At 42.2% G+C, this 27182-nt stretch overlaps 1 protein-coding gene across 3 annotated transcripts in view; it reads left to right on the plus strand.

Annotated features, from left to right (window-relative positions):
* LOC109469685 (glutamate receptor ionotropic, delta-1-like) overlaps positions 1 to 27182 on the plus strand; it is a 63523-nt gene that overhangs the window by 6776 nt on the left and 29565 nt on the right. For all 3 annotated transcript variants that reach the window (XM_019768242.1, XM_019768243.1, XM_019768244.1), the window contains exon 2: positions 3068 to 3217. In XM_019768242.1, the coding sequence (XP_019623801.1) occupies positions 3068 to 3217 (150 nt within the window). The remainder of the gene's footprint in view (positions 1 to 3067; positions 3218 to 27182) is intronic.

A 27182-nucleotide genomic window follows, 5' to 3' on the forward strand; every position in this document is an offset into this window, starting at 1 on the left:
GTGCGAACATTTTCAGACTTGACGAGCCGTTCCAAATCCGCTAGGAATTCCAAAAACTCCAACTGGAGGATAAGGATATTGACCTTGGACCTCATAACTTTAGGACTGACATAAGCAATTTTGCTGCCTCATTTCGAAGGGTCGTTGATTTGTTGAATTGGACATTTTGCAAGTTGAGGGGCCATATCCTAATCTATCGGGGTATCAGAAAATTTTGAAATAGACGTTGTTGAGGACCTGACCTCAGACCTGATGACTTTGGGAATGAAATAAGCAATTTTGCTGCCCCATCACAAATGGTAGGTGATTTGTTGGAATGGACGTTTTGAGAATAAAGTTAAAGAACCGAATCCTGATTTGTTGAGATCTACGAAATTTGCCCCAGGGGCTGATGACATTAACCCTGGACCTAATGATTTTGAAAATAAGACTGGCGATCGTACCGCCCCATTCAAAATTGGAGGTGATTTGTGGAAATGGACTCTTACTCCATTTTCGATGGGCATATTCTGAACCACTGGTGGGAAGACGTGCCCGTTGGGCTTTTCATACCAAGACAGGATGATGCACCCTTACATGACAGATGTCATGCCATCTCTTTCCTTTTCTATACCATGCCTGGGTTTAGCGGTGATTAAGGAACTTATTCAACCTAATTACTTTTACTACTCCAATCGTTTTGGAAAGACAATTAACCATAGCTTCAACCTGACGAACACTTCTGTCTGATTTTAGCGGTACTTTTAATATGAAATGCGGTAGCATGCGTGATTACTTCTCTTCATAAGATTTTAAACCTCCTAAAATTGCTGGTCTTCGCCAGCCTGTGAAATCATCAAATGCATGTCACTGGTGCCGAAAAGACTCTTGAATGTTGTCAGCCTTTTGCACTAATGCGATGGGTGTACCAGCTTCGGTGCCGAGGCTAATAAAAAAAATAAGCTGGCGTTTGAAAAGTGCTGGTAAAGATAATGGATCACCGCGTCATGCAGAAGTACCTATGGGCTTGTAGAAAGCTGGTCTGTAGGCAAATTGCCGCTTCTGTAGACGTCCAATGTTCCCCACGGCATCTCCCCAGGTGCCTTACCCATCACAGTAGATCACACACACGCCGTAATTGCCCACACAACTATGCTAATTTATGCAGTAAAGAATAGGTTTGCGTCTAAATATCAGGCATTCGTGTTTCCCGCCAAGGACTTGTCTTGAAAATGAGGCAATTTTGAAGTCTTAGTGGATATCTGGATATCATACGACTCTGTTTTTCATATATGACTGGCAGAATATACAACGTTACATATCTTTAATTCACAATCCTCTCTAGGGAAAGCCAGGCTTAAAAAACGTCGTTGGTTTTCGAAAGATCACCTATTGGAAATTTCCTCAACGGAGTAACATTCCAGCTGAAAGCGCCCTTCCCTAAAGTTGTAAAGATTCATACACAACAACCGCCGCTATTTGCCTGTTGGTGCTACGATAATGGTGGCCCCCGCAGCTCTTTACAGGGAGGGATTTTCAGCAAAAGAATGTTACATCTCCCAAATCTCCAATAAAGCATGCCCACTAGCTCTATACAATTTCCGTACCGTATGTACTTAACCTGTACACGATTGCTTTCTCTAACAGTCAAGGTTATCTGGTCCGAGAACAGTGGTTCCTTAAAACCTCAAGGCAATCATGTAGATCTAGCTCGTGTAACTGGTTGCCGTAAAAAGTGTTGTAGACAGAGTATGCAGACTATTTTTTACACCAATACGTACGTGATACAGTTTTTACATTCACAACATGCATCACAAGTTGAAGTCATTCTTGCGAGTGTAACTGGCTGAGGCGGCTTGAGTTGCGGCATTGCCAGAGAGTAGGTTCGCACTCATCCATTTGTGATCAGTCTGCATACCTTCCTGTCACCAATTGTTAAAGTTTGTCACCATGGCTGTACGTGGGAAGAATTCGGGTTAAGATTCTACATCACCACTTTTGGCAGTATGTAAGTAGTTCGTCTGACAAATTGTCACTGTTGACATTCCTGGCAGTGTCAATGGAGTCTGCTTTTGGTACTCCGGTGATGGAAAACCGTACTTATCCTCAGCATCTCCTGTTGCTCTGGCGACCTGAAGTTCTATGGGCCTTGGTCTGATGTTGATGGGCCTGGGGACTTGGGCTTAGTCTGCCTGGAGAGGGGGGCTGGCGTTTTATTAACCTGCTGCCTGACCTGTCTGGAGAGAAGCTCTGCTTTGTTAGCCTGGGGACTGGGCCTTGACGAAGAGGACGGTTTGATATTTTAGTATACTAAGACTATATCTCAATGGTCAGATATGGTGTTCTGCCAAACAGTAGACGAAAACCAAGTGTTCTTTCAAACTCACAAAAGGGCCTCAGTAGATAAGACGAGCTGGTGCTTCGTTGGGGGGGGGGGTAACCTTGGATTGGAGAGGAGAACCCAGAGGAGAGGCTTTGTGGACAGGACAATGCTATGGTCTGACAGCCTTGAGAACGGGCTTGTGTCAAGATGACACTTTGGTGTTCTGGTTGCCTTTGGGCTAGGCTCGTGTCCATAGCTGGGTAGTTTGAGATGGACTGCTGCATGAATGATTCATATTTGTATGGAGAAATGACCTCATGCTGTTTTCTTGTCGACTGTACATCAGTATTCTTCGCATTACTTTGGCTGCTGAATCAGCTTATCTTACCAATCTTCCATATGTTGATCTTATCAAGACACATGTCTTAACCAATTTCAAGCTTCGATGACTTTTCAAATCGGGGCACGCGAGTCGTCATTTTCTATCGAAGCATCTATATGGGATCATTTTAAAGCAATAATAAAACGATTATGCTTCTGCCGACATTGTTAGCACGGGTGCAGACGGGGTGGCGTGGAAGAAAAATGATTTCATACCTTGGTGCATAATCAGCCTGTAAGGCATAGTAGCTTAGAAATACCTCACTATTAAGCAGCAGATTTATCTTGCCCCCAATCAATGTTTAGATTTGTGTGCAATGATACAGATTTGATCTTTTTAACAAATCCTCTCTTGACTAATGATGTTCCCTGCTCCCCGTGCAGGTGTAGATCTACCACCCGTCTTCGGAAACGTGAGTCACACGAGGCAGAAGACGGCTGGGGATCGGGCAGAGGGCCTGATGGGGAAGATCAGGGGCCGGACTGACCGGGCTGCCTTCCCAGGAGCCAACAACACCATACACCAACCTCCAGGTACCGCGTCACAAATGCATCTGTCAGGTATCTACCAAGTCTTAGTGAGTGTAGGAGCAGTACACTTGTACGTGCACGCGCGTATCATACAAGCGAGAGCTCCATAAGATTAAAGACGTCAATATTTAACTGACAAGGATATATGCTTATATTCGTGTATGCGTTAATTGTAATCAACTGCGTGCCCATGAAAGTCTTGTATGGCGTCAACGCGTCAATAAACCAGCCTGGTCTCCTAGCGATAACAGCCACACATCGCTCCTCCTGAAGCTGTAGCCTGTATATGCGCAGTCTTTAATGCAGATGACCTATCATTGGATTTCCATCTCCCCCAGATGATAATGTATTCAAGCCACAGACTGTCCGATGAGACGGATCATTAGAATCTGTCATTAGCTGAAAGTCCTCTGTCGTCGCCCACCGAACTAATTATGCACGTGTTAGGCACGCTTCCCAACATCTTCGACCCCTGGCCACCGAGACTAATTATTGCGTCCATACACAATGTGGAGAACATATTGATATGTTCCCCTCCCTATGGAGGAGAAAAAGTTGTAAATGCACGCCTTTGATCTTATTTTACTTAGCAAACAAAAAAATAGCACCATAATGTGTGTGCATATGATGGGTGGATGGATTAATTAATAGCCTGAGGCTTATGTAAAAGGATTGTATAGGGAGGCAACCAGGTTAATAAATCTATTGCACTCCAGGCCACTTGGGTGCTCGCAGACCGAGTTTAGGAATGTGATACAAACTCTGCACCCTGAGTTTACGAGAAGTAGTACAGCATTACAGGAGGGCATCTAAGGTGTGAGCCGTGCTCCGCATCACTGGTGAAATCGGCATGTTGAAACTATTTTTCCTAATTTCTTCACGCTGATGTATTTAGGGCAACACGTTCTGAACAGATGGGGTGACAGAAGAGCAGCCTTCATTTGCTGGGAAATGAGCGCCTTGAGGTTTTTACCCTATTTCATCATCTTTCGCATTAACCTTACTCCTACGTAGTTGTAACATCAATCAATTCACAAGACGCCAAATTGTGATTGAGCACTTTAGGATTGTTCTAATTTTCTTAAAGATTTATTTTGGATTCATTGATGGAGATTGAAGCAGAACTGGACTAGCCGAGTGATACCCACATTCTTAACTTTGCTTGCATTATAGCTTTTCGTACTCATATAAACGTTAGTAAACTTGGTAAAGTATACCAATGCAACCTGGCATCCCCTTACTGGCCTTAAACACATTTTATTTGAGTATGTTGCATTTTGTAGGACACGGAGTGATTGAGAGCCATCATACATGTTTTGTTTTATATTACACTTGGGGAACATATAACAGTAGTATAGTTTGTATATCAGGAAATGTATCTCAATGTAACGTTTAACTAATGCCATATGGTGAACAGATCTGTAGTATACTCGTGGCGTAAGAAATGATAATGCCAAAGGCGGATTGGATACACGGTGCTTCTACGGGAAGGCAATGGCTGAACAGAAACACTTGGACATGGGCCTGTCATTTAGAATTCTACTTATGATTTTCCTGATGTCCTTCCAGTGAGTGTTCACAAGGTCCTTCAGTACCAGACGCGGCACCTTTAAGCACTTTCTGATTTACCGTAATCACTCCTGTAGACTCTCCGTCTGTGGCGCACACAGCAAGACTCTGCCCTTGATCCACACAATACGGTAATGTTCATGCTAGCGAGCTTTCGAAGATTTTCAAGTCATACGTCCACGTAAGAGAGTTCATTGAAATCGATATTGCGGCTTTAGTGCTGCAGCACCTGAGTTGAGATGGTCGAGGATTGACGTAGATATAAGACGAGCGCTATGACCTCTGGGGTCATGTCACGGCACCACTCTGTAACAGTTATTCGTCAAAACATAAATTCCTCCCTGGGGAATGCCAAACATGCACGAAGCGATAGTTGTAGCAGTACAAGTTATCCATTAGCCTGACTTACTTAAGAGGTCCTCGTTGAGTCGTGTACCTAAAAAATGTAAGTTTTTAAAACACTTTACACTTCAATGTTGTATGGGTTGAAACGGTAAAATGACAAAGAGAGTATGAGTACTTAACGATGTTGCACAGGTTACCAGCTTCCCTCATAACAGATTGTTGTTTAAGTCACCCAGACCAGATCGGCAGACAGGGAAAGCCACAACGTTTACCAGCTGCGCTGCGCGTTTGTATTGAGACCATTTTCAAATAACCTTCAGTTGCATAAGGGTGCGTTCGTCCGGTGAATCAATCCAGGCAACAGCAAATGGTTCATTGAATACACATACCAATGGTTCTATATGACCAGGAGGTAGGTCCAGGTGGCGGTGGGCATGGTGCTTACAAGAAAATTATTTCTGAAATATGACTTCATATAACGGAACTACATTGTCCCCCACCTCAGGCATGGGATCAGGAGAACCATGTTGGCCGCCAGGATTCAGTCCGTAACGTTATCTATCAGCAACAAGACACACCATTTCATGGAGTGTGATAAGGAGTGGGCAAGATGGTGGTGGTCTAGTATCGGGCAAATTAGGGGCACGTCATGTTCTCTTGTGACTCTCTTTACATGTGGCCAACAGTCTGTATTTACCTGCAGTTTTAATACGTTCACGGAAAAACGTGAAACGCAGATAGAGCCTGTCCTCTTATATTATCTGTTTGCATTTGTTGAGTTTAGATCAGCAATTCGCCTACCTACCATCTACGCTATTGTTAATCAAAGCACAAATCACATGCTGGAGGTACATGTGGGCGGGATTGGTGTTCGGGTACCAGATAACCAGTGCCCCTATCCCAGCCTCATCTAGGATACCGCCTGCATGATCGATCAGCACCCGGTAGGACTTGACTTTTACGGTCTCCGGTGTCTCCGGGAGGGAAAAGCAGTAGGTGTTTTTATGAGAACGATATTTACTTGGCCTCGACGGACTCGGAAATCTACACTTCCGCGGCCTGTATCCTACTGGGAGATCGAGCCCCTGATAACCCGTTATCAAAACTCACACAGCTCCGCCGGCCGCTCGTCCACAGGTTCAGCCACAAGTACAGAGTCTCATCAATCTTCTTCCACCAAACCAAACTAGGAGTAGGCGTTTCTTTTCCTTCTTTACAGTTGCTCCTATTACTAAAACAAAGTGTATAAAGGGAGGTTATTCTCAGAAATTGATAATTGTAATGTCATAGATTTCTTATGGACTCATGATCTTATGGCAAAACGTACTCCCGGTACCATAAAGGCCATACAGCATAAGCAATACATAAAGGCTGCTGAGCACATCAACTAGCTAAACAAAAAGATCTTGGCTATAGTCGACGTCGTTTTCCATATCAAAGTAGAATATTACCATACCCACGGCCAGCAGGTTGAAGATCTGCTCGACCGGTTCAGAGACAGTGGCCGGAACAGAGGGCTGTGATATCGGGACGACAGCCGTGTTTGTGCCGCGTCATTGTGCACACGTTACGATGCATGACGTAATAGATTTCAAACTAAAACGAGCTCCGTCTGACATTTAAGACATCAATACGACTCATTAGCTCCACTCAATACATGCGATATTGAAAAAAAGGAATCGAATGGCATAACGTAATTCGTTTTGTAGAAAAGAATGCCGGGCATATAACGATTTATGTATTAATGGAATGTTTGTCAGACAAAGTGATTTATTACACTAAGCTGGTTTTAATGATGTTGAGTCTTTTGCTGCAGGCCGATGTTAGATACCTGACTACGTCATCCAATGGTCGGGAGATAATGTTATCGTGATGGAGCTAACTGACCCAAGCTGAATGAGTCTGAAACAAAACCCTGTCTCTATGTGGCCACGGTCATTCACGGAGTTAAATGATATGTGACAATATTCATGTTGTGGTAGTTTCTGTGACCTATAGTAACCCATTAAGTGTAGGAGCCGCAATCTACAGTTGAAATGGGTCGTTCGTTATACGCATGGAGTATGCAAAACATAACAGGTTATGAGTGGCGTATACATTAGATATAGCAAGGTCATGGGATAGGGCAAGGGCATGAAATCAATGAGTTGTATGACAAAATTGTATGGTCATACTATTGTTACAGGGAAAGGGTGAATATGAAATAGTATTTCTTCGGTTGTTGGTATATACTGAAGGGATTTAGAAAGTTAGAAATATTTCTTCATTTGCAATTAGCTATCATATTAGATAAATATTATACATGTATATTTCCATCTATTAGACATACAGGTAGATTTCAATAAATTTTACCCCGTCCCCTGCACAACATAAGTAGGTTCCGTTACACCAGTGGTGCCATTTAGACAATGTATCCACCTCATGATACACACAAGGCGGCAGTTTGCCACATAATCGTGTTCAGCTACTAAACACACAAGAATTCATTGCTTACATTTCACGATAAGAGAATATGCAATAATTTCTAATATTTTTCAAGAGCAATCCATTAGTTTTATGACTTTTCCGCAGTCGTGAGACGTAATTGCACATACATTTTCCGGTCTTTAGTGTTACAGATGATCACAACACCTGATGACATACAGCCCTTATGACAGGTAAATGTGCGTTTCCTCTGTTTCTAATTAGAACTTACTGAACCATTCCCATGAAATAGGCATATAGCATAGCATAGCGCGGCAATGGGCTGTAATTGCAGCAATTCCTCGATGTTTATTTACTACGCTGGTTGGCGTTCTACTGATTTACCGCTACCTTTAATACACCCACCTTGAGATATCAGATTTCAGAATTCGTCACTCCTATATCGTAAACTTCACTGTTCACTTTCAGGAGTCCGTTTACACCAGTCATATCCCTGGCTACCCACGGCAGCAGTAGCAAGGATTTATATCGTATCATCTCGGAGCAACCATAAAAGAACAGTGTTCAGGAGTCGTCACAGCGAGATCACTACATTCGTAAGATTGACATTTCTTCCAAACGACTTCATTTCGTAAACCAATATTTTTCAAATTATCCCGGCCTTTTTCAGAGGTTACAAATCTTGTACGTAATCTAGATATAATCCAGAAACCACGATGATAACTTGACAATTTGCTCGAACCAACTCAGATCTCTATTTGCCCCAGCAACTAGAATGAAGTTGATGGCATTACATGCCATACGAAATTACATTTACCACAGCGGTTTTATTGAACTCCGATAATAGCCAACACTACTACATGCATTTCAATGATAAATCATGACTATGCTATTCGGTAAGATCCATGTTCGATGGCTACTGAAAATCACAAGACGTCGATACTGCCATTTGTCGACTGCTAACAGTATTATGAAATCTACGACCATTGATCTATGAATAGAAAATGAAACGAAGTGAATTTTCTTAATATTGCACTGCACCTCGGCAATCCTGTACTTATGAGATGGCCAGGGATGACAGGATACACAAGAGACCCACATACGCCTCAGTGATGCTTCGGGATATTTCATCGCTCAACCCGTTTACTGCAACAGAACCTGGTGAAATGAGGCATGGCAACAAGGAAAACAATAAATTCTTTAATGTGTGATAAAAGAAAATGTGTATATACGTCTTCGACGCCACAAAATGTACTAGAAGGACCCAGGGATTTGACATTTACCAGCCCGAGGGAAGCTATGATGTTTGAATATCGCGGAACATTCGCTGATGTTACGGGTACCGATACTCAAGTCCTGTGGCGATATTAAGTGATGGGCGACCAGGTTTTTGGACCATGTCCAGAACTTGAATCACAACTTACATACCACTGGAATGGGTTGATTAAATATTCATTTAGTCAATATTAAAGTTTTGATTAAACATTCATTGTACTAGTTGAAAAGAATTGGGGACTTTTCTCAGGTACATTGAACCTACACATGCGTGTGAGCTGTACCTTCCTACTTCCAATCCACAAATCGCCTTGAAAATACATTATACTATCACTAATCCAGTCATGAATTACTAACAAGTCAAGCTGATCAAACTTAAGATGCCGGACGTCAGTCGGGATGGTTGAAACTAGGTCATTTGACATTGATCGGGAACCAGGTCTAATAGAACCAGAAGCCGAGCTGAAAATAAATTAGTTTCATCCAAGTTGCAGCATGTCGGTGAGAGGGAAGGCATGCTGCCTTATTTTTACTTCAATTACTGGGACAAGACCTGGACGAGACTAATCAGTGTTAGGACCTGATAAGGTTGCCTGCGCCATCAAACCTCTCGTGTTGGCAAGTACCGGCACAGTCGCGTCAGACACGAACAGCGGCCGACCAAAGTACTCGAGCTCTGGTGATCATACATGCAGCGCGCGCGCGCGATATCCGCCGCACTAGAGCGCGGCTGCCGTAATATGAAGAGCTTCAGGCATGCATAGGACTGTTATGTAAAGAGAAGGAAACCTCCAGCTAAATTTGGCGTTATCTCCCCATTAAGGAAATCTAAACGGGATTACCCGAGGAGATAGGCGTCATTAAATATGTCTATTTTCACCGTAATTTCTATAATCCCTAAAGGTGATAAAGGCATCGTTCGCAAGCATCTGGATGGAATTCCTCAGTGGATCGATTTTTCTTCCAGGCAAAACGCTACTTTCCGCCAATTGTTGTTGCGCAGACAGAGTGCTCAAAGATAAAGAGCTCAGCAAAACGATCAAATCAGATTCAAAACGCAGTGATGTGCCTAGGGATTACCGCAGGCAGTTTGAAAGACAAAACTCTATACACTTTAAATATTAACTTCAACTTCTACTGTTATCAAATGTTACGGAACAATGCTAGTTTTCCCGATTGAACTCAGTTACACTTACCTTCATCAGTAATATTCCCTGGTTGCCTTAAATGATCATATAGAAAATTAATGCATTAACACATCTGCTACTGTTACAAGACAAATTATTTGTTTCCGCCATCTCCAAACTGCTAACAGGATATCTCTGGATTCTGATGGATGCAACAAGATTTTAGCTTTGTGGATACTACTGGCAAGAGTACGGTGGTGATTGACACGTAGTCGACAGACACTTGTAACGTTAGATGCATTAGTTTGCAGCACATGATAGTAATCCTATTGAAAGCATCGCTCATAACAGCCAAGAAAATACACAGAGTAGTATAGGGTTCCTCTGGCTGCTGACAATGTGTCAAAAACGCGTTATCAAAATACATCCTTTACAATACATTAGCGTCAGGCTGTCTAGCTGTGCACGTACAGCGCACCAACGAGAGCCCTCTCAGGGACTGAGCTTCCCCGTCAGCTAATGGTAACCTTGCTAGCGGTCACGGTGCTGTAGTTCGATAGGAAACGTGCACCACATCCACGGGAAGGGCATAGTCTCAGGTCATCTAAGGTGTGCTTTGTCAGCATCACAGGATAAGCTTTTAAGAACACTGCTTCAATCGATAGAATTGCAAACACTTTAAGTATACCATTCAACCGTAACCGGCTAAAACTACCCTAACCACAATTGATATCCCGTAAAGGAGTTAGACAACTGATACGCTGTGGCGGTGTAGTCGATTTGGATTCTGTCATCCTACTACCAGAACCTATGTGAGCTATATCAATTATCGAATTTTGTACTAAATATATATGTGAGTTTCTCAAGTCTAATGTAAAGTTTAGATCGTTTGCATCCAACTACACACAATGACATGTCAACGTCTATGACGGTTAGGTTTCTTTGACTTTACCTTAGATTCTGACAGACATACATGTAAATACGGTGACATAAAAGACTTCAAAGATATTTATTTCTTAGAAATACCAAGAAATGTTTTTTCTTGGATGTGCAAAATGTAGACAAGGCAGAAAGTGATGTTTCTTTTGAATAATACACAATGTTGAAGAACAGAAAGTAGGAAAGACGTGGACAGTGACTGGACACATAAAATGTGGCACCAATGCACGATCATTGGGTGTCTTAAAATGGTTAAGTTACAGTTTCTTATAAACGCTGATAGAAATAATTCATGCCATAATTCATGATAGAAATAATTCAGCGCCACACATCCCCATGCACGCAGTCTGTTTCCTTGTTGTAATGCTTTGTAAGACGTGTTTCCACACATTTGTTTTCTTAGATTTTCATCATTTCTCTTTTCATACATTGGCAACATGAAGTGGCGTGGATATATGTTAAACACCACCAAAAGTACAGGAAAATGTTTTATTTCAGTCGTCTCCTTGATTCTGCAGTGAATGTCACAAAGTTACGGATTGTTGGATCACTCAATTTGTATGAAATTGAATAGGAAGAATGCACCGCAACAATTAACAGAGCGTACAGATGGAATCACCAAGGCAGCTGTGCCATTCACACTACTAAATGGTATAACGTCTGCATCAAGTCAATTCGAGATTGTAATTGGAAGAATCATAAAATGTCTTGGAAAGGATCGGATGGGGCACTTTATACCGCAGAAGTGCGAGGTGATATATGACCACAGTGTAAGGCTATTCAAACAATCTCAGCCACACTAATCTTGCAAGCGGATTCCAACAGACTGTAATGACGTACTTTCTTTTTACGGCGGCATCATTTGCAGTAAATTCGGTGATATACCGTTATTGAAACGTTTAAGGGACAGTGCGGAAGGACTGTGCTCTGCCGCGTGCAGATGCCGATATTCTTCTACATACATATTTTCTTTCAGGTTTGTCGTTAAAACTATGTTTATCAAGCTTCCAGCCAACACCCGCCCTCTGGCAACCTTTCATCAGAAACAAACGACTCGACGTTGATTTGTTTATTGCAGCACACATAAAAATACTTAGGGCCATTCATTAGAATAACTAATATCACGGTTTGCCCTTTACATAGGGCATTATGGTTACATTCCTGCTGTCATCATGTTAGAATATACTGAGTGTGGAATTCCTTTCTTGGGACGTGCCTGACATTAGCTGTAGGCAGACTGTTAATGGGTTAGTAACCTCAAAAAACAAGATACCTGCTGAATATCGTCTCTTTGAGCCTTGTAGGCAGTAGAATATTTCACATGTAAACAACATGATGCTGCCATAGCCAACTTTAGATGCATTGTGAGAGGTGCGGAATGTATTCTGACTTGTACTCATTTCCATTTTAAATCCCGGTAGTTGTTTCTCCATCGATGTGGCACTGCAGGGATTACCGGATCAAACTCCTGACCCTGTTTTGTCCCCTTGTTCTTCGGCACTCACTGGACTTCATGATGCATATGCATTTTCGTTAGGCACAAGATTGGCCACTCTGTATTCAGGTCGCTAACCAAGCCGCACGCTGAATGTAAAGATATTTATCATCGTCTGTGTGTTTTGAAGCGACTGTGTCTGGTAGATGTCGCTGAGGCAGGGAGATTGGATCAGCTCTTATTTGAAGGATGGGGATATCAGATGCCGATGCTGAAGGATTTATGGAGGGTTTGTAATGTACGCCCCCTGAAGGACGACAGATCAGTCAGTGTCCCGCTGCGCGTGGAGAACCGCTCCTCGTTTTTCCTCGTACTTCATTCACAACTTTGTTAAACTCCATTCTGTTCTGTCAAGTTGCTTTGAAATGATTTTCGAAAGACATGTTAAGGTTTGGAAAGTTATGACCCTTTAACAGACTGCCTTTATGCGACTATTGGACCCGTTTTAAGTTCTATTGATTTCATGTTCTCGTGCAGTCATTGTTTAGTCTCACACCCCTTGAAGAACGATCTGAGTTATTTTGAGGGTTTATGAAGTTCAAAGTGGATACAGCACCTTGCTTTAGGTCGATTCGATAATCGATAAGACATTCAATGTCTGAACTTCGCGTGCTTTATGTGCTGAGGTTATGCAGACACCTTGTAACTTCATCAGATCTGTTGATACATAATTGAACATGGAAAGTTGTAAAACCGTTGGCAAGTTTACGATATTAAATGCAACGCAAGATCTGCCGACATTGTGTAATAGAAAACAGGGTCAAGTTTAGTACCTATTAAGCCACCCGAAAAGTCAAAGAAAAAGTTTGCTGTAGTTATAAAAACTCTTCTTTGTGGTTTTCCGTTCTTTTTGCATTGATTTTCTTTACTTATGTCGTTACATGAAAAAGTAGTTGTAAAACATGAAACTTAAAGACATTGTTGTTAAAGTTTGAGTGAATTTGACTAGCGACACAGCATCAATCTCCATGAAAGCGTAACAAAATTAGTAAACATAATTCTGCTTATAACGCAACTATTGGATACGTTCACATGATATGCAAATCAACTCTGTTCTGATAAACGTTTTTAACGACTGAAATGTCAAATAAGGCATCAGCCTTTGTTTCTTTGCGAATGGATATGATGGAATACAAATAAAGTTGTAATACCCTGGGCATCAAATCTCAATAACAATTCTTTTCTTATGGCGCCGAAGTCAATTTATATGTCCGGAAATCGTCCCCCGGGGCGATTATACTATGGAAACCATATGTCAGCTGGCCAGGTGGTAATACATCAGTTTTGATCAAGCAGAAAGTGAACATTTGCGGTTTGTTATTGCTTTGTGAATTTTTCGCATCGACTTCATGATTTATCTTCCTCAAAGTCAATCCATTACCCAAGTAACTGCTAAGGTATTCATTGATGTGAAAATTATTTGATGAGATTATTAGAAAATGGTACAAAATCCACCGGCATTTCAGAGGACATTTCCATACAAGATTGAAAAATGAAAAAGTGCTGCTGCATTAATGCATCGTTTGCTAGAAATTACACCATAGAAAACCCTGTCCACTTTCATATTGAGTTAGTGGAAGCACAATGTATCCTGTCTAATGAGATGTGAAGGATACAGAAAAGACATATCTCATTGGGTGCTTATTCACTCACTGCTTACGTCAGTATCTCAGCCCAACAGTTCTAGATAATAAAACATATCTCGTATAGTGTAATCAGTGTGAACAGTAATGAATTATCACTTCAGATCAACTGAGGTGGCTTAAATTTGTGTAATAGTTTTTACTCAACTCTGTGAGCGGTGGGAAAACGTCGGACGAGGTGAGGTCGACAAGTGAAGTTTTGGTGGCCAAAACCTCTGACTCTGAAACAGCTGCAAAGTTCTTAGGAATATGCATTATAAAGCACCATTGTGAAACATTGAAGCGGACCTGTAGACAGTAGGGGATAAATCGTATAAGACATATGGTTATGCTACTATTAACAACGATTTATACTGATAAGTTTAGTTTCCGAGAATAGCACCTGATGCAGCAGTTGACCCCAATCATCTGGTACGCACACATGCCAAGTTTCTTGTGCACATGTCTCCGTCCTTTTATGGGTCTAATGAGCCAGAAATAAAGTTGAGATGATGATGATTGCTTGTTAAACAACACTCGTCCGTACCAGATTTGGCGCAAACGGCGCTGGTTTATGTGCACAATCTATACTGCGATTTTACGTTGACCAATTAAAGACAGCTGGTGTCGTTTAGCGCGTAAATCTTTAAATCCTGCAGGGAAATATATCCTTTTCATTGGCCACGTCCTTCTCAAGGGTACCTACTCCACGTGAATTATTTAGGGTATAATGGCCCCCGAGGTTTTATGGTCCGTTTTATTCCTGAACATTCCGGATGATTGGGGCTTTCTGCTGCATCAGCGGCACTTCTCATACACTCAATTATCTCAAGCAGTTTTTAGTTGATAGCAGTTAACTTTGTCTAGACAATTTATTGTCATACGGCTCGGTTGGCTGTATCTTGTTCTTAAGTAATTGGCCGTGGCGATGATTGCATGTGTGGTCACCTAATAGCGATCTGAAGGGGTTTGGACCATCAGGGAGGTCATCTGTCTGAAGTCTGCTCTGGGGAAAGTTTGACTTTGTTTGTAACCAGGAGTTCTGAAGGCGTGTCACGCAGCACGCCGTAACTGCGCTCTGACGCCCTCAGGGGACATGGCTTATAATAAGCCACCACGACACATAGAGCAGAAACAATAGCTCAGTTTACATTCTATTAGTTTAATAAAAGTTGGTTTTGAATAGTCAGTTTGGTACAATCTTTCCATTTCCGGAAGAGACAGATCTCGATCCATTTTTCTCGATCCATTTTTCTCACAATAGGTTTGACCGTGACAAGAAGGAAAGACGCTGTCCATCCTACACTAATGAGGACATCGATACCATTCCCACAAATGACACAAAATAAACAAATGACACTGTGTACTTGTCCTTGAATTTCTCGCCATGAAAAGAAGTCCCTAAAAATGGGTAAATACTACGAGATCATCTTCTTCCGTGGCCCAACATGACGTTCTGAACAATATTGCCAGAAGCAATCGACTATGACTGCGGAAAATCCCTCCGCGTCTTTTATTTTCAGAAGGCGTCTGTAGTCTGCATGCTGATTAACGACACGCAATGTAAGCCCCACAATTCTCCAGTCCATAAAGTTCCCGCTGTGCTCGTGTTCACGCCAAGGACATTCCCATCGATTTTGTCAGAACTTACGTGATACACAATGCAGACGTCACGCTTCCGGGTCCCCCACGACGATATACCGTGTGCTTTGGGTAAACCTTTTCATCTGTAGGATAGAAGTGACCTCAGTCAGATGTCACTCCATCACGGACACAGGGTCCATTATAGAGACGTATGGAACGGTTAGGTTCTCGAGGGAAAGGGGAAAATGCTGCGATACAATTTTGGGGCAACACAGTATCTATCACCTTCAACACAGTTACCCAGCTCCGTCAATCAATCCTGGAGTTTCTCAGGTTGCAAATCGTTTCCAGAGGAGTGCATCAAATTCTTTGTTACTTGACCCCAGCACCACCGTCATTATCAACTCCCAAACTGTAATTGCCCCGCTGAATGATGGTCTTAAGAGACTTAACCTGCTGGAAGGAAACTGTCTAATCCGTCAATGCCAACTTATTCTTCATGAAATGACAGCGTTGCTGCTTTGTAGGCAGATTAGAAGGACTGCGGTGCATATATCTTATTTTCCATGCTGCTGACCAGAGTTTAATGCTGTGACTGATAGCAATAAAGAAGCAAGCAAGCAAGACAGTTGTGATAATTCAGATAGACCATCTATCGTACAAACAAGTTAAAACTCCAATTTGATAAAGAGAACTTGATAGAGCAGTAAAGTGGTTCCGCAAAATCTGTTCCGTTCTTCGTGTATTTTCACGAAGCTTAGATTTTAATATTCTCTGAAAGCTGATCAAAATGTAAAGTGAGGTATGCTTTCTTTGTTGAAAGGTTTAGAAGTTACTCATGAGTTATTACCGCAGTTCTTATCAGCCAAGTCCCACTCCACAATTGCCTGAGCTGATGAACACCTTGGTAATGCATATGTGATTTCTCAGACGCTTTGCCTCTAGACACACGGGTGCTAGTGGTGTCCGAAGATGCTTCTAAACTACATGTGATATTGATCATGAAGGTGTAATTTAATATAAAACTGAGCCGGGTACGCTTCTGTATTGATTTCGATGGCGTTATGACCTCCGGTAAGGAAGGGTGTTTAAAGTGTTAGGCATGGGCAAGGCGGTGCTGCGGGCACTGGGCGGATAGTGGGCACCGTAGGATTAAGATTATCGCGACTTTTCATTTATATCTAATCCAGCATAAAGATCTATATCTAGTTAAAACTTAATCTGATGTAAGTGGCGTCTCATCTATCATACGATATATGGCGTTGCGGGTGGGCGTTTCCTGGTTATGTATTATTCCTGTGGAGGCATGAGTGCGTCAGACCCACCGATTGGAGTAAAGGTCGATAATCCTATTTGCGGATTTTGTTCGCCTTTGAAAAGACTCATTATGGCTGTTGGCAAGTCCATCTCGCATGAGTAGAGGGGAAAATTGTTTTAGGATCTGGCATTTCTGCACATATATCTTTGCCAACATGGCGGAAGGTCGGCCGACGGTATATAATGTAACGCTCTAATCCTGCTCTTGTAGGAGGAGTGAGATAAATTTCCCACCATGTACGCTGTTTCCTACAGAATTTATTTCTACACGGGGACCTGGCTCTAACACATAGAGCAATTTTGTGCGGACGCGCAGGCGCCATTGCTCTTACACACCTCATTCCTGCGCCAGTAATTCACTTCTCAGGCCGGCCATGAAGTGGGAACGCTTTCAATTGATATGATTCGGGGATCTGGGGAGATATTACTGGGCAAATCCCCCTTCACACAACATTCTGATATGAAAATGTTGCGGGCCAATAGAGAATCCCCACACCGGGGTCTGTGTTGTCTCCCGGGAGTCACCTCTCGCACTACGGACAGTCTGTCTGCCTCATCAGGATTCTTGTCGCTGCCAGGACATTTGGGCCAATTTAGAGAATAAAGATTTTATGAACAGCTTATTTTAGGGTTGGTTTTTCATATGAATACGGACTCTGTGACCGTGAGGTGACTATAAAACGCTTCTAGAGGATGTTTTTTCCTGCTGGGCTGAAATTGTAGATTCTTAAGCACTTAGCTGCGAACATAAGTCAGATTTTCTCGGGGCGGGTCGAAATCTGTCCGTTTGTCTGGTACCAATATAAGGCTGTTTCATAACCAAGTTATTCAATTTGATTCAATTAAGTTCTACTCTGTTTTATTTTGATTTGTTTCTTTAGATCATTCTTCAAACTGTTTAAAACAAGACCAAAGATAACGTTCATGATAAAGAAGATTTCATTGTTTTCAATTTCCCAAAATCCTGTGCGTATGTGCATGTGAATCGGTCAGGGGCAAATGCACACTAATATTTTTGTATCAACTTTCGATAAACAGGTAATTATGTTATGCTCTAAATGCACGGGGCAATCTAGCCCTATATCTTAAGGCAGCTGCCTCCAGTTTGAAGATAGTGGTTCGATACAGTCTTGCTAAAAGGCAGGTGAGTGTGTGTGTGTGGGGGTGGTGGTTTATAGATTTCACAAAGGCCCCTTTAGGGGTTGTATTGAAGTGTAATTATATTCATTTCTACAACACCGACAAGACACGCGGCATGCAAGTGTCATGTGTCTACCCGCGTTGCTCCTCTTACCCATGTCTCTATCCTTAAGGCCTTGATGCTATCCTAACCCATGTGCCTATCCTTAATGCTAGCCTACCCCATGTGTCTATCCTTGATGATGGTCTCACCCATGTGCCTATCCCTGATGATGGTCTCACCCACGTGCCTATCCCTGATGATGGTCTCACCCATGTGCCTATCCGTAATGATGGTCTCGCCCATATGTCTACCCATGGTGATGACCCTTCCTGAATCCACGATGATGCCTTTCCATGATGATGCCTATCCATGATGATGCCCTTGTCTGTGAACCCAGCTTTCGCGGTTGCCTTACCCATGTAGCTATATTTTTTTGTTTCGTTGAACTATACAAAGACAAATTACTAAGTACGGCTATGAATAGTAAAGATATTTAACAAACATGGCTGACCGATGTTCCTTATGAAAACACAAGGAAGCCGGCTACATTTCTGACGCTCCAAGTGTACACTATCGAGGAATAACGTTAATTTACCGTTTCTTTGGGCGGTGTCTGTGAAGTGGACACACACCCCAGGCTGTGGCCCCGTTTATTTACCTTAGAGAACTGCTAGGATCAGGTGCATGTCCCGAGAGGAGTTATTTGTTCGATCTCCTGATTTTTTTGAGGGAAATGTGTTCCTTCTCACGTTCGAGTCTTTCATAGTGATTTTCAGATGAAGGAATGCCCTCAACTGGTTGGAGCCTGATCTGAAAATGTGAAAGATTCCTCACGACAATAGAGCTTCCCTATTCGTGGACCATCAGCAGCTGAGGACGTTATTAACAGTAACTATCGCCCTGCAGTGTGGATTGCAGCTGGATTCTGGAGACATATTGCAGATTTAGGGGGTTTTCCAGCTGAGGATGGTACCAAGTTTAATATCCGGAATTTGAAATTTAATAACAGGTTCTTTTTCGTTTTGAAGAACGTCTCAACATCTTGACAAGAAGATTTGGAGCCGGTGCCTTGCGCATGGGAAGACTACTCCTAACATTAGCTCGCGTTAAGCAGATGATCTGATTTGCACATTACTCAGTCTGCAAGTCGAAACTGAATGCTATGAAAAGTGAAAATATCGATATGTCTGAGACATTGATACCCTTCTGCTCCGTGACGAGAACAGATGACTGTTTCAAAGAGCCGTTTAGTCCAGACTGGGGACAGTTAGTCGTTCTTTTACGCATTCACCATTTTGTGTGCCGTCAGCGATAACGTTACACACTGATCGCTGAAGGTTTATCGATAAACCCGAAAGGTTCGTAGAGAAAGTATGCTATTGCGTGTTGAATCGATTGGATTTAGAATACATGTAGATTAAATATAGCAATTTGTGAGCCACTTTCATAGCCATGTAGTTAGAATACAGTGACATCTATTCCTGATCCTGAAAGCTCTTAAAATGGAACTTCGGAATGTCGATAGTCATAAAGTACTACCTACTATTTTGAATAGCAAAGCGCATAATTCATGTTTAACAAGAGCTGGAGGTGTTACTGCAAACAATTCGGTTATACAAAGTTATGAAAAATGGGTTTCAAACTTAATATTTTGTATTGATCAGTGATTGACCAATACACTATATATAACTAATGACTTACTCTCCAATGCTGCAGACAGTCTGGAGGGGGGGGTCGTCAATATTTACTTCGATTATAAGCTTTAGAGCCACCCTCCATCTCGTTGTAATCCTGATATATCGACGGCAAGTCTGCGGCCTACTCTTAAACACCTCCCCGAACCTGTGTGCTGGGTTTTCCGATGATTGGTCATATGCATCATGACCAGAATGACGTTTCGTCGAAAACCAACAGGCATTTGTATTACATGTTTTCTGTTAAAGACGCTTTAACCTTTTATGCGAATAAAACGAAGTTATTACCTGTTGGCAATCGCCAGAGTAAGACTAAGGATAATACAACAATACCAGAGCGGAAGAGCCGTTTTTCGCATGGCTATTTGCCAAGATCTTCTTTTACCTGTTCATTCTCCAGGCTTTGAATTAATTGCTGCCGCCTCCGGTGCACTTCCCCATTGCTACAATCTTATTACAAGGACATACCGCCTGTAAATCAGCTGTTTTCACTGCCAAGTCTTGATTGCCTTGATGTCCTTTGAGAGAACTCTACCGAGCCTCTTTGCACGCAGCTTTGCTTCACAAATGTGCGTCACGCCCAAACCATTTACCACGCAATCATCAGTCAAAATTAGCAGGAATACTGTGAATACTTAAAATGCATTTAGATATTATGTCGTTAACGTTATTTTCGTCAGTGAATAGTAGATAAAACGGCGGTCATATAACAAAGTGCAGGTGTGATGCATAGTCTTCCTAAAACTACAGCTTTGATGATCATTGATTTAGATATGCCTATTTGATAGAAAATGCTTAAATATGAAAGATTATTGGAATCGTGTATTAATTCTGTTCTGAGAAACTGAATCCGGGCCCCCACCGAGGAAATAATATTGCAAAGATCAAAACAAGATCATCGGCAACATCCCAGTCCTGTTTATGTTGCTGTTTGATTAACAATAGCTTGCTGTGGGATTAAGGGATTTCGCTCTCCTCTCATTATGAATAAACAGCTAGGCACCGATGAGTGAAAGGATTAATTAATCAGTCTCAGTGCACGAGGAGAAACACTTAACAACGAAGACTAATTGTTTTCCGACCCCAGAAGAACCGAGTCCAAACGCCGATGAGATCTTGTTTCAACAGACTGGAACTCATTAGTTCAGCCAAAATGAAAACAATGTGTCGACTTTGAATGAGCAATGGCATCGCATCACACACTTTCAAAGCTCTAAAAGAGTTCCATACTGCCGATCGGTTGCACAGAAAGAGACCCTTGCAGATGCTGGGCAGACAAAAATACCATAAGTCATATATCCCTACGCCTGTTGCCATTAATCCATTGGAAGGGGGAGTGTCAACTATGAAAATCCATCCCACATTGATCTATTTTATAAATCACATCAGCACTTTATTTCGTTTGAGCCACACAGATTAAATTTGTCATTTTGATTACATTGTAAACTTAAGTTGCAATCAGGGACGATCTAGTGTAAGTAACTTTGTTATATTATGAACTAGCTGTAGAATTCTTGAGATTTTCCTCGGGTCAGAACTGTTAGAAATATATCTCAACAACTCCTATGTCAGTCTCAGTACAATGCGTTTTTGTTAACTGCAAATTGTGTCAGCGAAAATCGCAGCTATGGGACTATCATACAAATACGATTTACCCAAAGTTTGACGCAAATGGACCATTATCAATTGAGGTATTGTGGTCGCAATGGACAATTTGCTTGTACTGTACTTCATTGATTTATTTGAGAAAATAAAGGAGTTTGAAGTATAGTACCTATAAAACACAACTTACTGACAAATGTACTACTATCTGGGATGGCAAGAACATTGTCTCATTCAAAGTGTACGATATTTCAGCGTCTTTGTGTCCTTTATGCTGACATATAAGAGTTCAGCGGCACTCTGTATTGCGACATTTGCACTTCAACTGGCTTTATTCAGCTTACTAAGATTTGCTGATTGCCAGTAAATGGGCCTATAGTTACCAGGTTGCCTGGGCTGTAGGTTTGTATGGGTTATAAATGACCGTGGCTGCAGGTTTGTAAGCGTCCGTGAAAGGGCCGGGGAAGGAGATAGTGTACACCTGGTGTCCCGCAGTCTCCCGGCGAGCTGGGTAACCTTTAGGAACAACTTAACGGTCAGGACACATTTGTCACCCACGCCTGTCAGGGGACCGAGACATACGCCGTGCTTCTTATATGATTAATTCCGGCAAAGCATGTTTTTCATGCGCATAGAAAGTGGCTTATTTTTTCCAGCCCCTGATAAAGCACTGTATATAGCCCGTGACTTCGGTCTGCTACCCTTTTTTGTGTACTGTACCATGAACCAAAAACGGTTGCACGGGGCACCATTATCAATTGCCTGGCGTGGAAAATGCGCACGTGCAAGGAATACTCAGCGGGTATTCTAAAGGAAATCTGCCATGGGCGTGTCACAGTTGAAGTATTTTAAGATATATCATTAGTCCGCTGTATTTTGTAGAGTTTTCATGAGAGTTTTGGGGATGGTTGTTAATTGATATATTTATGGCCGTAGCTTGGCTGTTATTACAATCATAGTTTCAATCCGGCCAGAAATACAGGAAGCAGTCGTTTTGTGCCCCATTGTGCGCTATCTGAAATTGTACGCCTGAAATAACAGGTCTTTTTACAATAGGCCATATTTCAATAATAATTGGCTGGAACAGAGAGGATAAGATGTTGCGCTTACTGGTGAGTGTTGCCCCCTTTTCCACCTCTAATGTGGCACCCGTGTGATGGTAGTCTCTAATATCGTTTAGGTCTCCTGACCTGAATTTTCAATAGCGGAATTTCAATAACGCGCAGCTGCCTGGGACGAACAGGATTTATCTGCAGTGAGGTTAATAAAAGTAGGAGCTTGCGCCGACTTAACTCGATTTAGACTTGCCACTGGACTGTTTAAGTAAATTGATGTACCGGTATATAGGATAAAAAGGCAAATATGTCGGAAAACGCTTAATTTGATTGAATCTTGCAATTGAAAGTGTCCTACTTCGGCTTATAAATGGACCCGACCTCTTAGCAAGGGAGACAGCATTTGAGGTTGCTGAAAGCTCTTTTGTATCTGAAGCAATTGGGGGCACGGCCTCTAAAGCAGGACTTGGAAACGCCTAGTGTAGAGTGTAGAGTTATTCGTGTCTTTAGAATTACGACTGATGAAGAAATTAATCGCATCCCAGAATTACGTCGTAACTCTCTCCGTGCAGATATTAAAAATCATTAACACAGGGTTGATACTCACATATTCATTGTTGCTATTTGCAGATTCCGCTGAGCATTCAGGGAATTCTGTGAGATGCGATATGAATGTACCGGGACATCATGTCAAGTTGTGCGCACGTAGCCTTCATCACGTTGCTCTCCCGATGCGATGATTAGTGTGACTTTGATCTGACGGAATGTGAAGGCAACTGTGAACTAGCGGAAGTTGCTGTCTCTGACGTACACGCGTAGTGACAAGTGTGAAAATGATCCGGATAGCCTGCCAACCGTGGTGTCATCAGCGGGTACGTGACTTACCTACTCCGGGCTCTGAAACGTCAGGTCTTTCCCTAAGATCTCAGTATATCGACAAACGGCCTTGTGTCGCTCTAAGTTTAAATCCCTCTCCGTGTTGATAGGATATAAGTGACCACCTGTAGTTATTTCCACCAAGTCTAAATGTGATACCAGGAACTTACCTTGATGACAAGTGTGAATACTCTCCTCTGTAATTATCTACTTCAGGGTACTAACGGCTTCCGTTACTACCTACATAATATGATACGGTGGCGCTAAGGACTTACCTACCCCGCTATGTAATTACACACGTTAAGACGACTCTTATCAACTCTCGCTGGGTCTTGTCACCAGTTAGACCCGCCCAAAGTGGTTAGAAGTATTACTGTGACCTACTGCACTAACCTACCCTTACACGATGACGAGTGAGTCACTGTTTCAGACAGGTGCCGTATGACAAGTATTAGCGTGACCCATGGTACTTACCAATCTACCCTTATCAACAGAAGGTGTTTCAGTGAGCTGCCCATCGATCCAACCGCTGGTCGATACTTCTCATCACTAAGCCTAATGGATTGGAAGGTTACTGAAATTATAGACAAATTTGTCATTTGAATAAAGGATTTGAGATAAGCTACGAAATAGGCGCGATTGGCAATTCATTATGGGATCCGGGGGTTTAAGTTACAGCCGGAGGTGGTGTGGTGTTGTCTTCATGTTAAACAATTAGGTGTTGTGTATCCATTGCATGGTTTACTCCCAGCCAGAACAAAAATCGATAATTGCTGCCTCCTATTTCTCCAACAGCATGAATTGTTTTCGCCCGTGTCCTTCCACTTGCTCTAAAGGATTAGGCAACTTCGGTGCGGTCGTACACGAATAAAAGTATATAACTCTAAGATATCCGGCTACTGGCTAGCTGCCCAAGTGTAGTCAAGTATTGACACTATCTGAAGAAAAGAAATATTGCTCACACGTTTATCTATTTGAATACAAAATGGGCCGTGACGATTTCTGCCTTACCGCTCTGTTGTGCCTGGACGCGATGACTACAAAGAAAGCGAATAATTCCATCGATTGTTCTCCTGACGCCGCCCAGGAGTGTAGTAATAGGATGTAAGAATCATGAGTGTATAAAGCGTGATAGATGAATACCAGGCGGCACAGCGATATTGATATATTGGCCGTGTAGTCATCTCGTGCTTTCGTCTGATGCCCAGGAGAACAACCTCTAATCCCAGCATGAAATTACAAAGTCACCTTTGATTTATACGTTCCACAACTCAACGCACCTTGAAGCCTGTAGTGTGATAAGACATATCACCATGGGAATCAGTACCCTCTGTTGTACCGGGGCAGACGACAGTTGGGCCTTCAGTCACGTGACCCTGCAGTACTCGGGTCTCGACCTTTGCTCACCGATCGATACAAGTGGACAAGTTTACTACAGGTTCATAGATCATACTTTGCCGTCATCAATCAATTGGTACAGTGCAATTATAGCAATAGCACGAACCATGACCGTATGAGTTATTTGAATATCCTTTCCCAGTTACGCAATGTTAACTTCAATGTTAATGTTAACTTCAATGTTAACTTTAAATCGCACAATTTGTACACAATGTTTTTCTTTACAGTTTATGGTAACTCCCTAAGCTCCGCGCTCAATAATTCTGGTACTATTTTATTCCACGGCACATTGTGGCATCTCTTTTGACGGGTACTGTACCACATGGCGCTGTACGTGCAGCTATTACCTAGTGCAGTCTACATTCTCGCTTGCTGGTGGCTCTTTTGTATTCCTTAGTGGTTCTCACTGGCTCATAGACTGATGGTGTAAAATGAAGCGGTGCCTCTACATTACCGCTCGCTGCTGTTGTGTTACCATGCGGTGTCGTACAGCGATTGTTCAATGTCACCGAATGTCGGCGCAGTATCTCACCGCACCACGACACTATCAGCCGGTGCTGACGAATCGTTCAGCATCAGACAATTGCCAAACGTTATTGCTCGTCTGCAATATCGCTAAGCTTGATGGCAGTATTTCCCAGACGTGTTGTATTGTTGGGATACATTTATACACCGTGGACTTGGTCCACTGAGGCATCTTTCGCTTGCGGTGCAATATCTACTATTGTCAGTTCAGCATGGCGCCCCTGATGGCGCAGCGCAGTGCACATCGTGATCGGGACTGGGTCAGAGCCTGTTGCTGCCACAGCAGAGTTGAATGTTTTAATACTATAAATAGAATACTTAACACCCGAAGTTATATATTCACCCAGTTGGAAAGAAAGGTGATGGAATTTAAATGGCAAAAGGCATTGTTGTCTCCAACGCCTTAGCTAAGATGTACTGCAGGGCCACCTGAGATCACAGCCCATACTCATGAACAGAGCTCTCCAGCGGTACTGTCTGGGGTTAGCTGTCGCCCTTCGGAGTAATTTTCCAAGTGAAAAATGTAATATATGCAGTCTCAGCAGTTACGAAGTTACTGGGGTTAGCTTAGCGGACGCTGCTTTGTACATATTTGCAAGGGAACGTGTTTTATGGGCTGTGCAGAAACACAGCGTCCACATCTTTATTGAATATTGTACGTGTTCATGTATGTACCGGGACGTTGGACTTTTTAATTAGGGTAGGATCAGGTCTTTAAATAATGTTACAGTTCTATCAATCATGGACAAAATATCAAGTTTCCTTTTTCTCAATGCACACACAAACACACAATTCATAACTTTGGACGGAACGCCTTTTATGTTTTCTTGAATCAGATTTTTCCTAAACACAGAAAACTGTTTCTTATTCTTCAAGCCCGCATAAATAAGTAGTGAAAAATGTATATCAATCTACATTAAAATTTGGCTAATACATTCGCATAACATATCGTTACATAAATCACCAATAATATACTGAGACTAGTTTGGTTCTATTTTATACAATTCTCGTAAACTGGCTGCTACAGTAATGGTTTCCTTATCTGTTTTTCACACATTTGATTTAATACATTCGTAAACAAGCATGGTTCTCAAGATAGCTGCATCTCTTGGTAACTGTCGTGGTTTGTGACAGCCGTGCTATAATCCAACTATAGCCGCGTGAGGGTGGAAATGAGTGGCTAAACCTTTTCACTGAAACCCTACGGATTTCAGAGTAGAAAGCATATCATTGAACGAATACTGTTAATTTTCAACGAGACAAGGGAACTGTTCTATAAAATATCGACATACTACTCTCTCTGTTTATTCTCCCTGCGATGTAGACTAGGCTCTAAATGGCTCTCAGGAGTAATCTCCAAGCAGATCTTATGGTGGCTAATGGTCACTCCTTTGGCCAATGGTTACAGCCTTGCCACCATAGGATCTGCTTGGAGATTACTCGGGAAGTCTTATAGCCGTTGTAATGGCTCTTGATGAGAAGAAAACGGATATGCTGTTTTATGTTTTGGAGTGTGTAGCTACAGGGAGTGTGCTAACTATTCAGGAAGTTTCTGATTGGGAGTGACTAACTTACAATGATTTTGTATGAATAGTCTTACTACTCCTGATCAGGAGTGACGAACTCATTCTGCAGTTTGTGATTAGGAAAGGCTACAAAGCCCTATGATTCCTCGTTAGGGGCGACTAACCTGTCCCATAGTTCTCTCTTAGGAGTGTGTAATTAGGCTCACAGTCCCTGATTAGTGGTACGTAACTATTAGGCTTAAAGATCTTAAATAGACGTCTTATTGTATTTGATTGAAGTTAGTCTATTAGTCTTATAATTCCTTATCAGAAGTATGTAACCTTTCGTAAAGTTCTTGATTACGCATTCCTAAGTAGTCTCAGTCATTACCTGGGGTTCCAAACAACATGTATTTCTATTATTCCTGGTTGT

Source organism: Branchiostoma belcheri, unplaced genomic scaffold (assembly GCF_001625305.1).
Source record: "Branchiostoma belcheri isolate BF01 breed outbred unplaced genomic scaffold, Haploidv18h27 scaffold21, whole genome shotgun sequence".
Classification (NCBI taxonomy): Eukaryota; Metazoa; Chordata; class Leptocardii; order Amphioxiformes; family Branchiostomatidae; genus Branchiostoma; species Branchiostoma belcheri.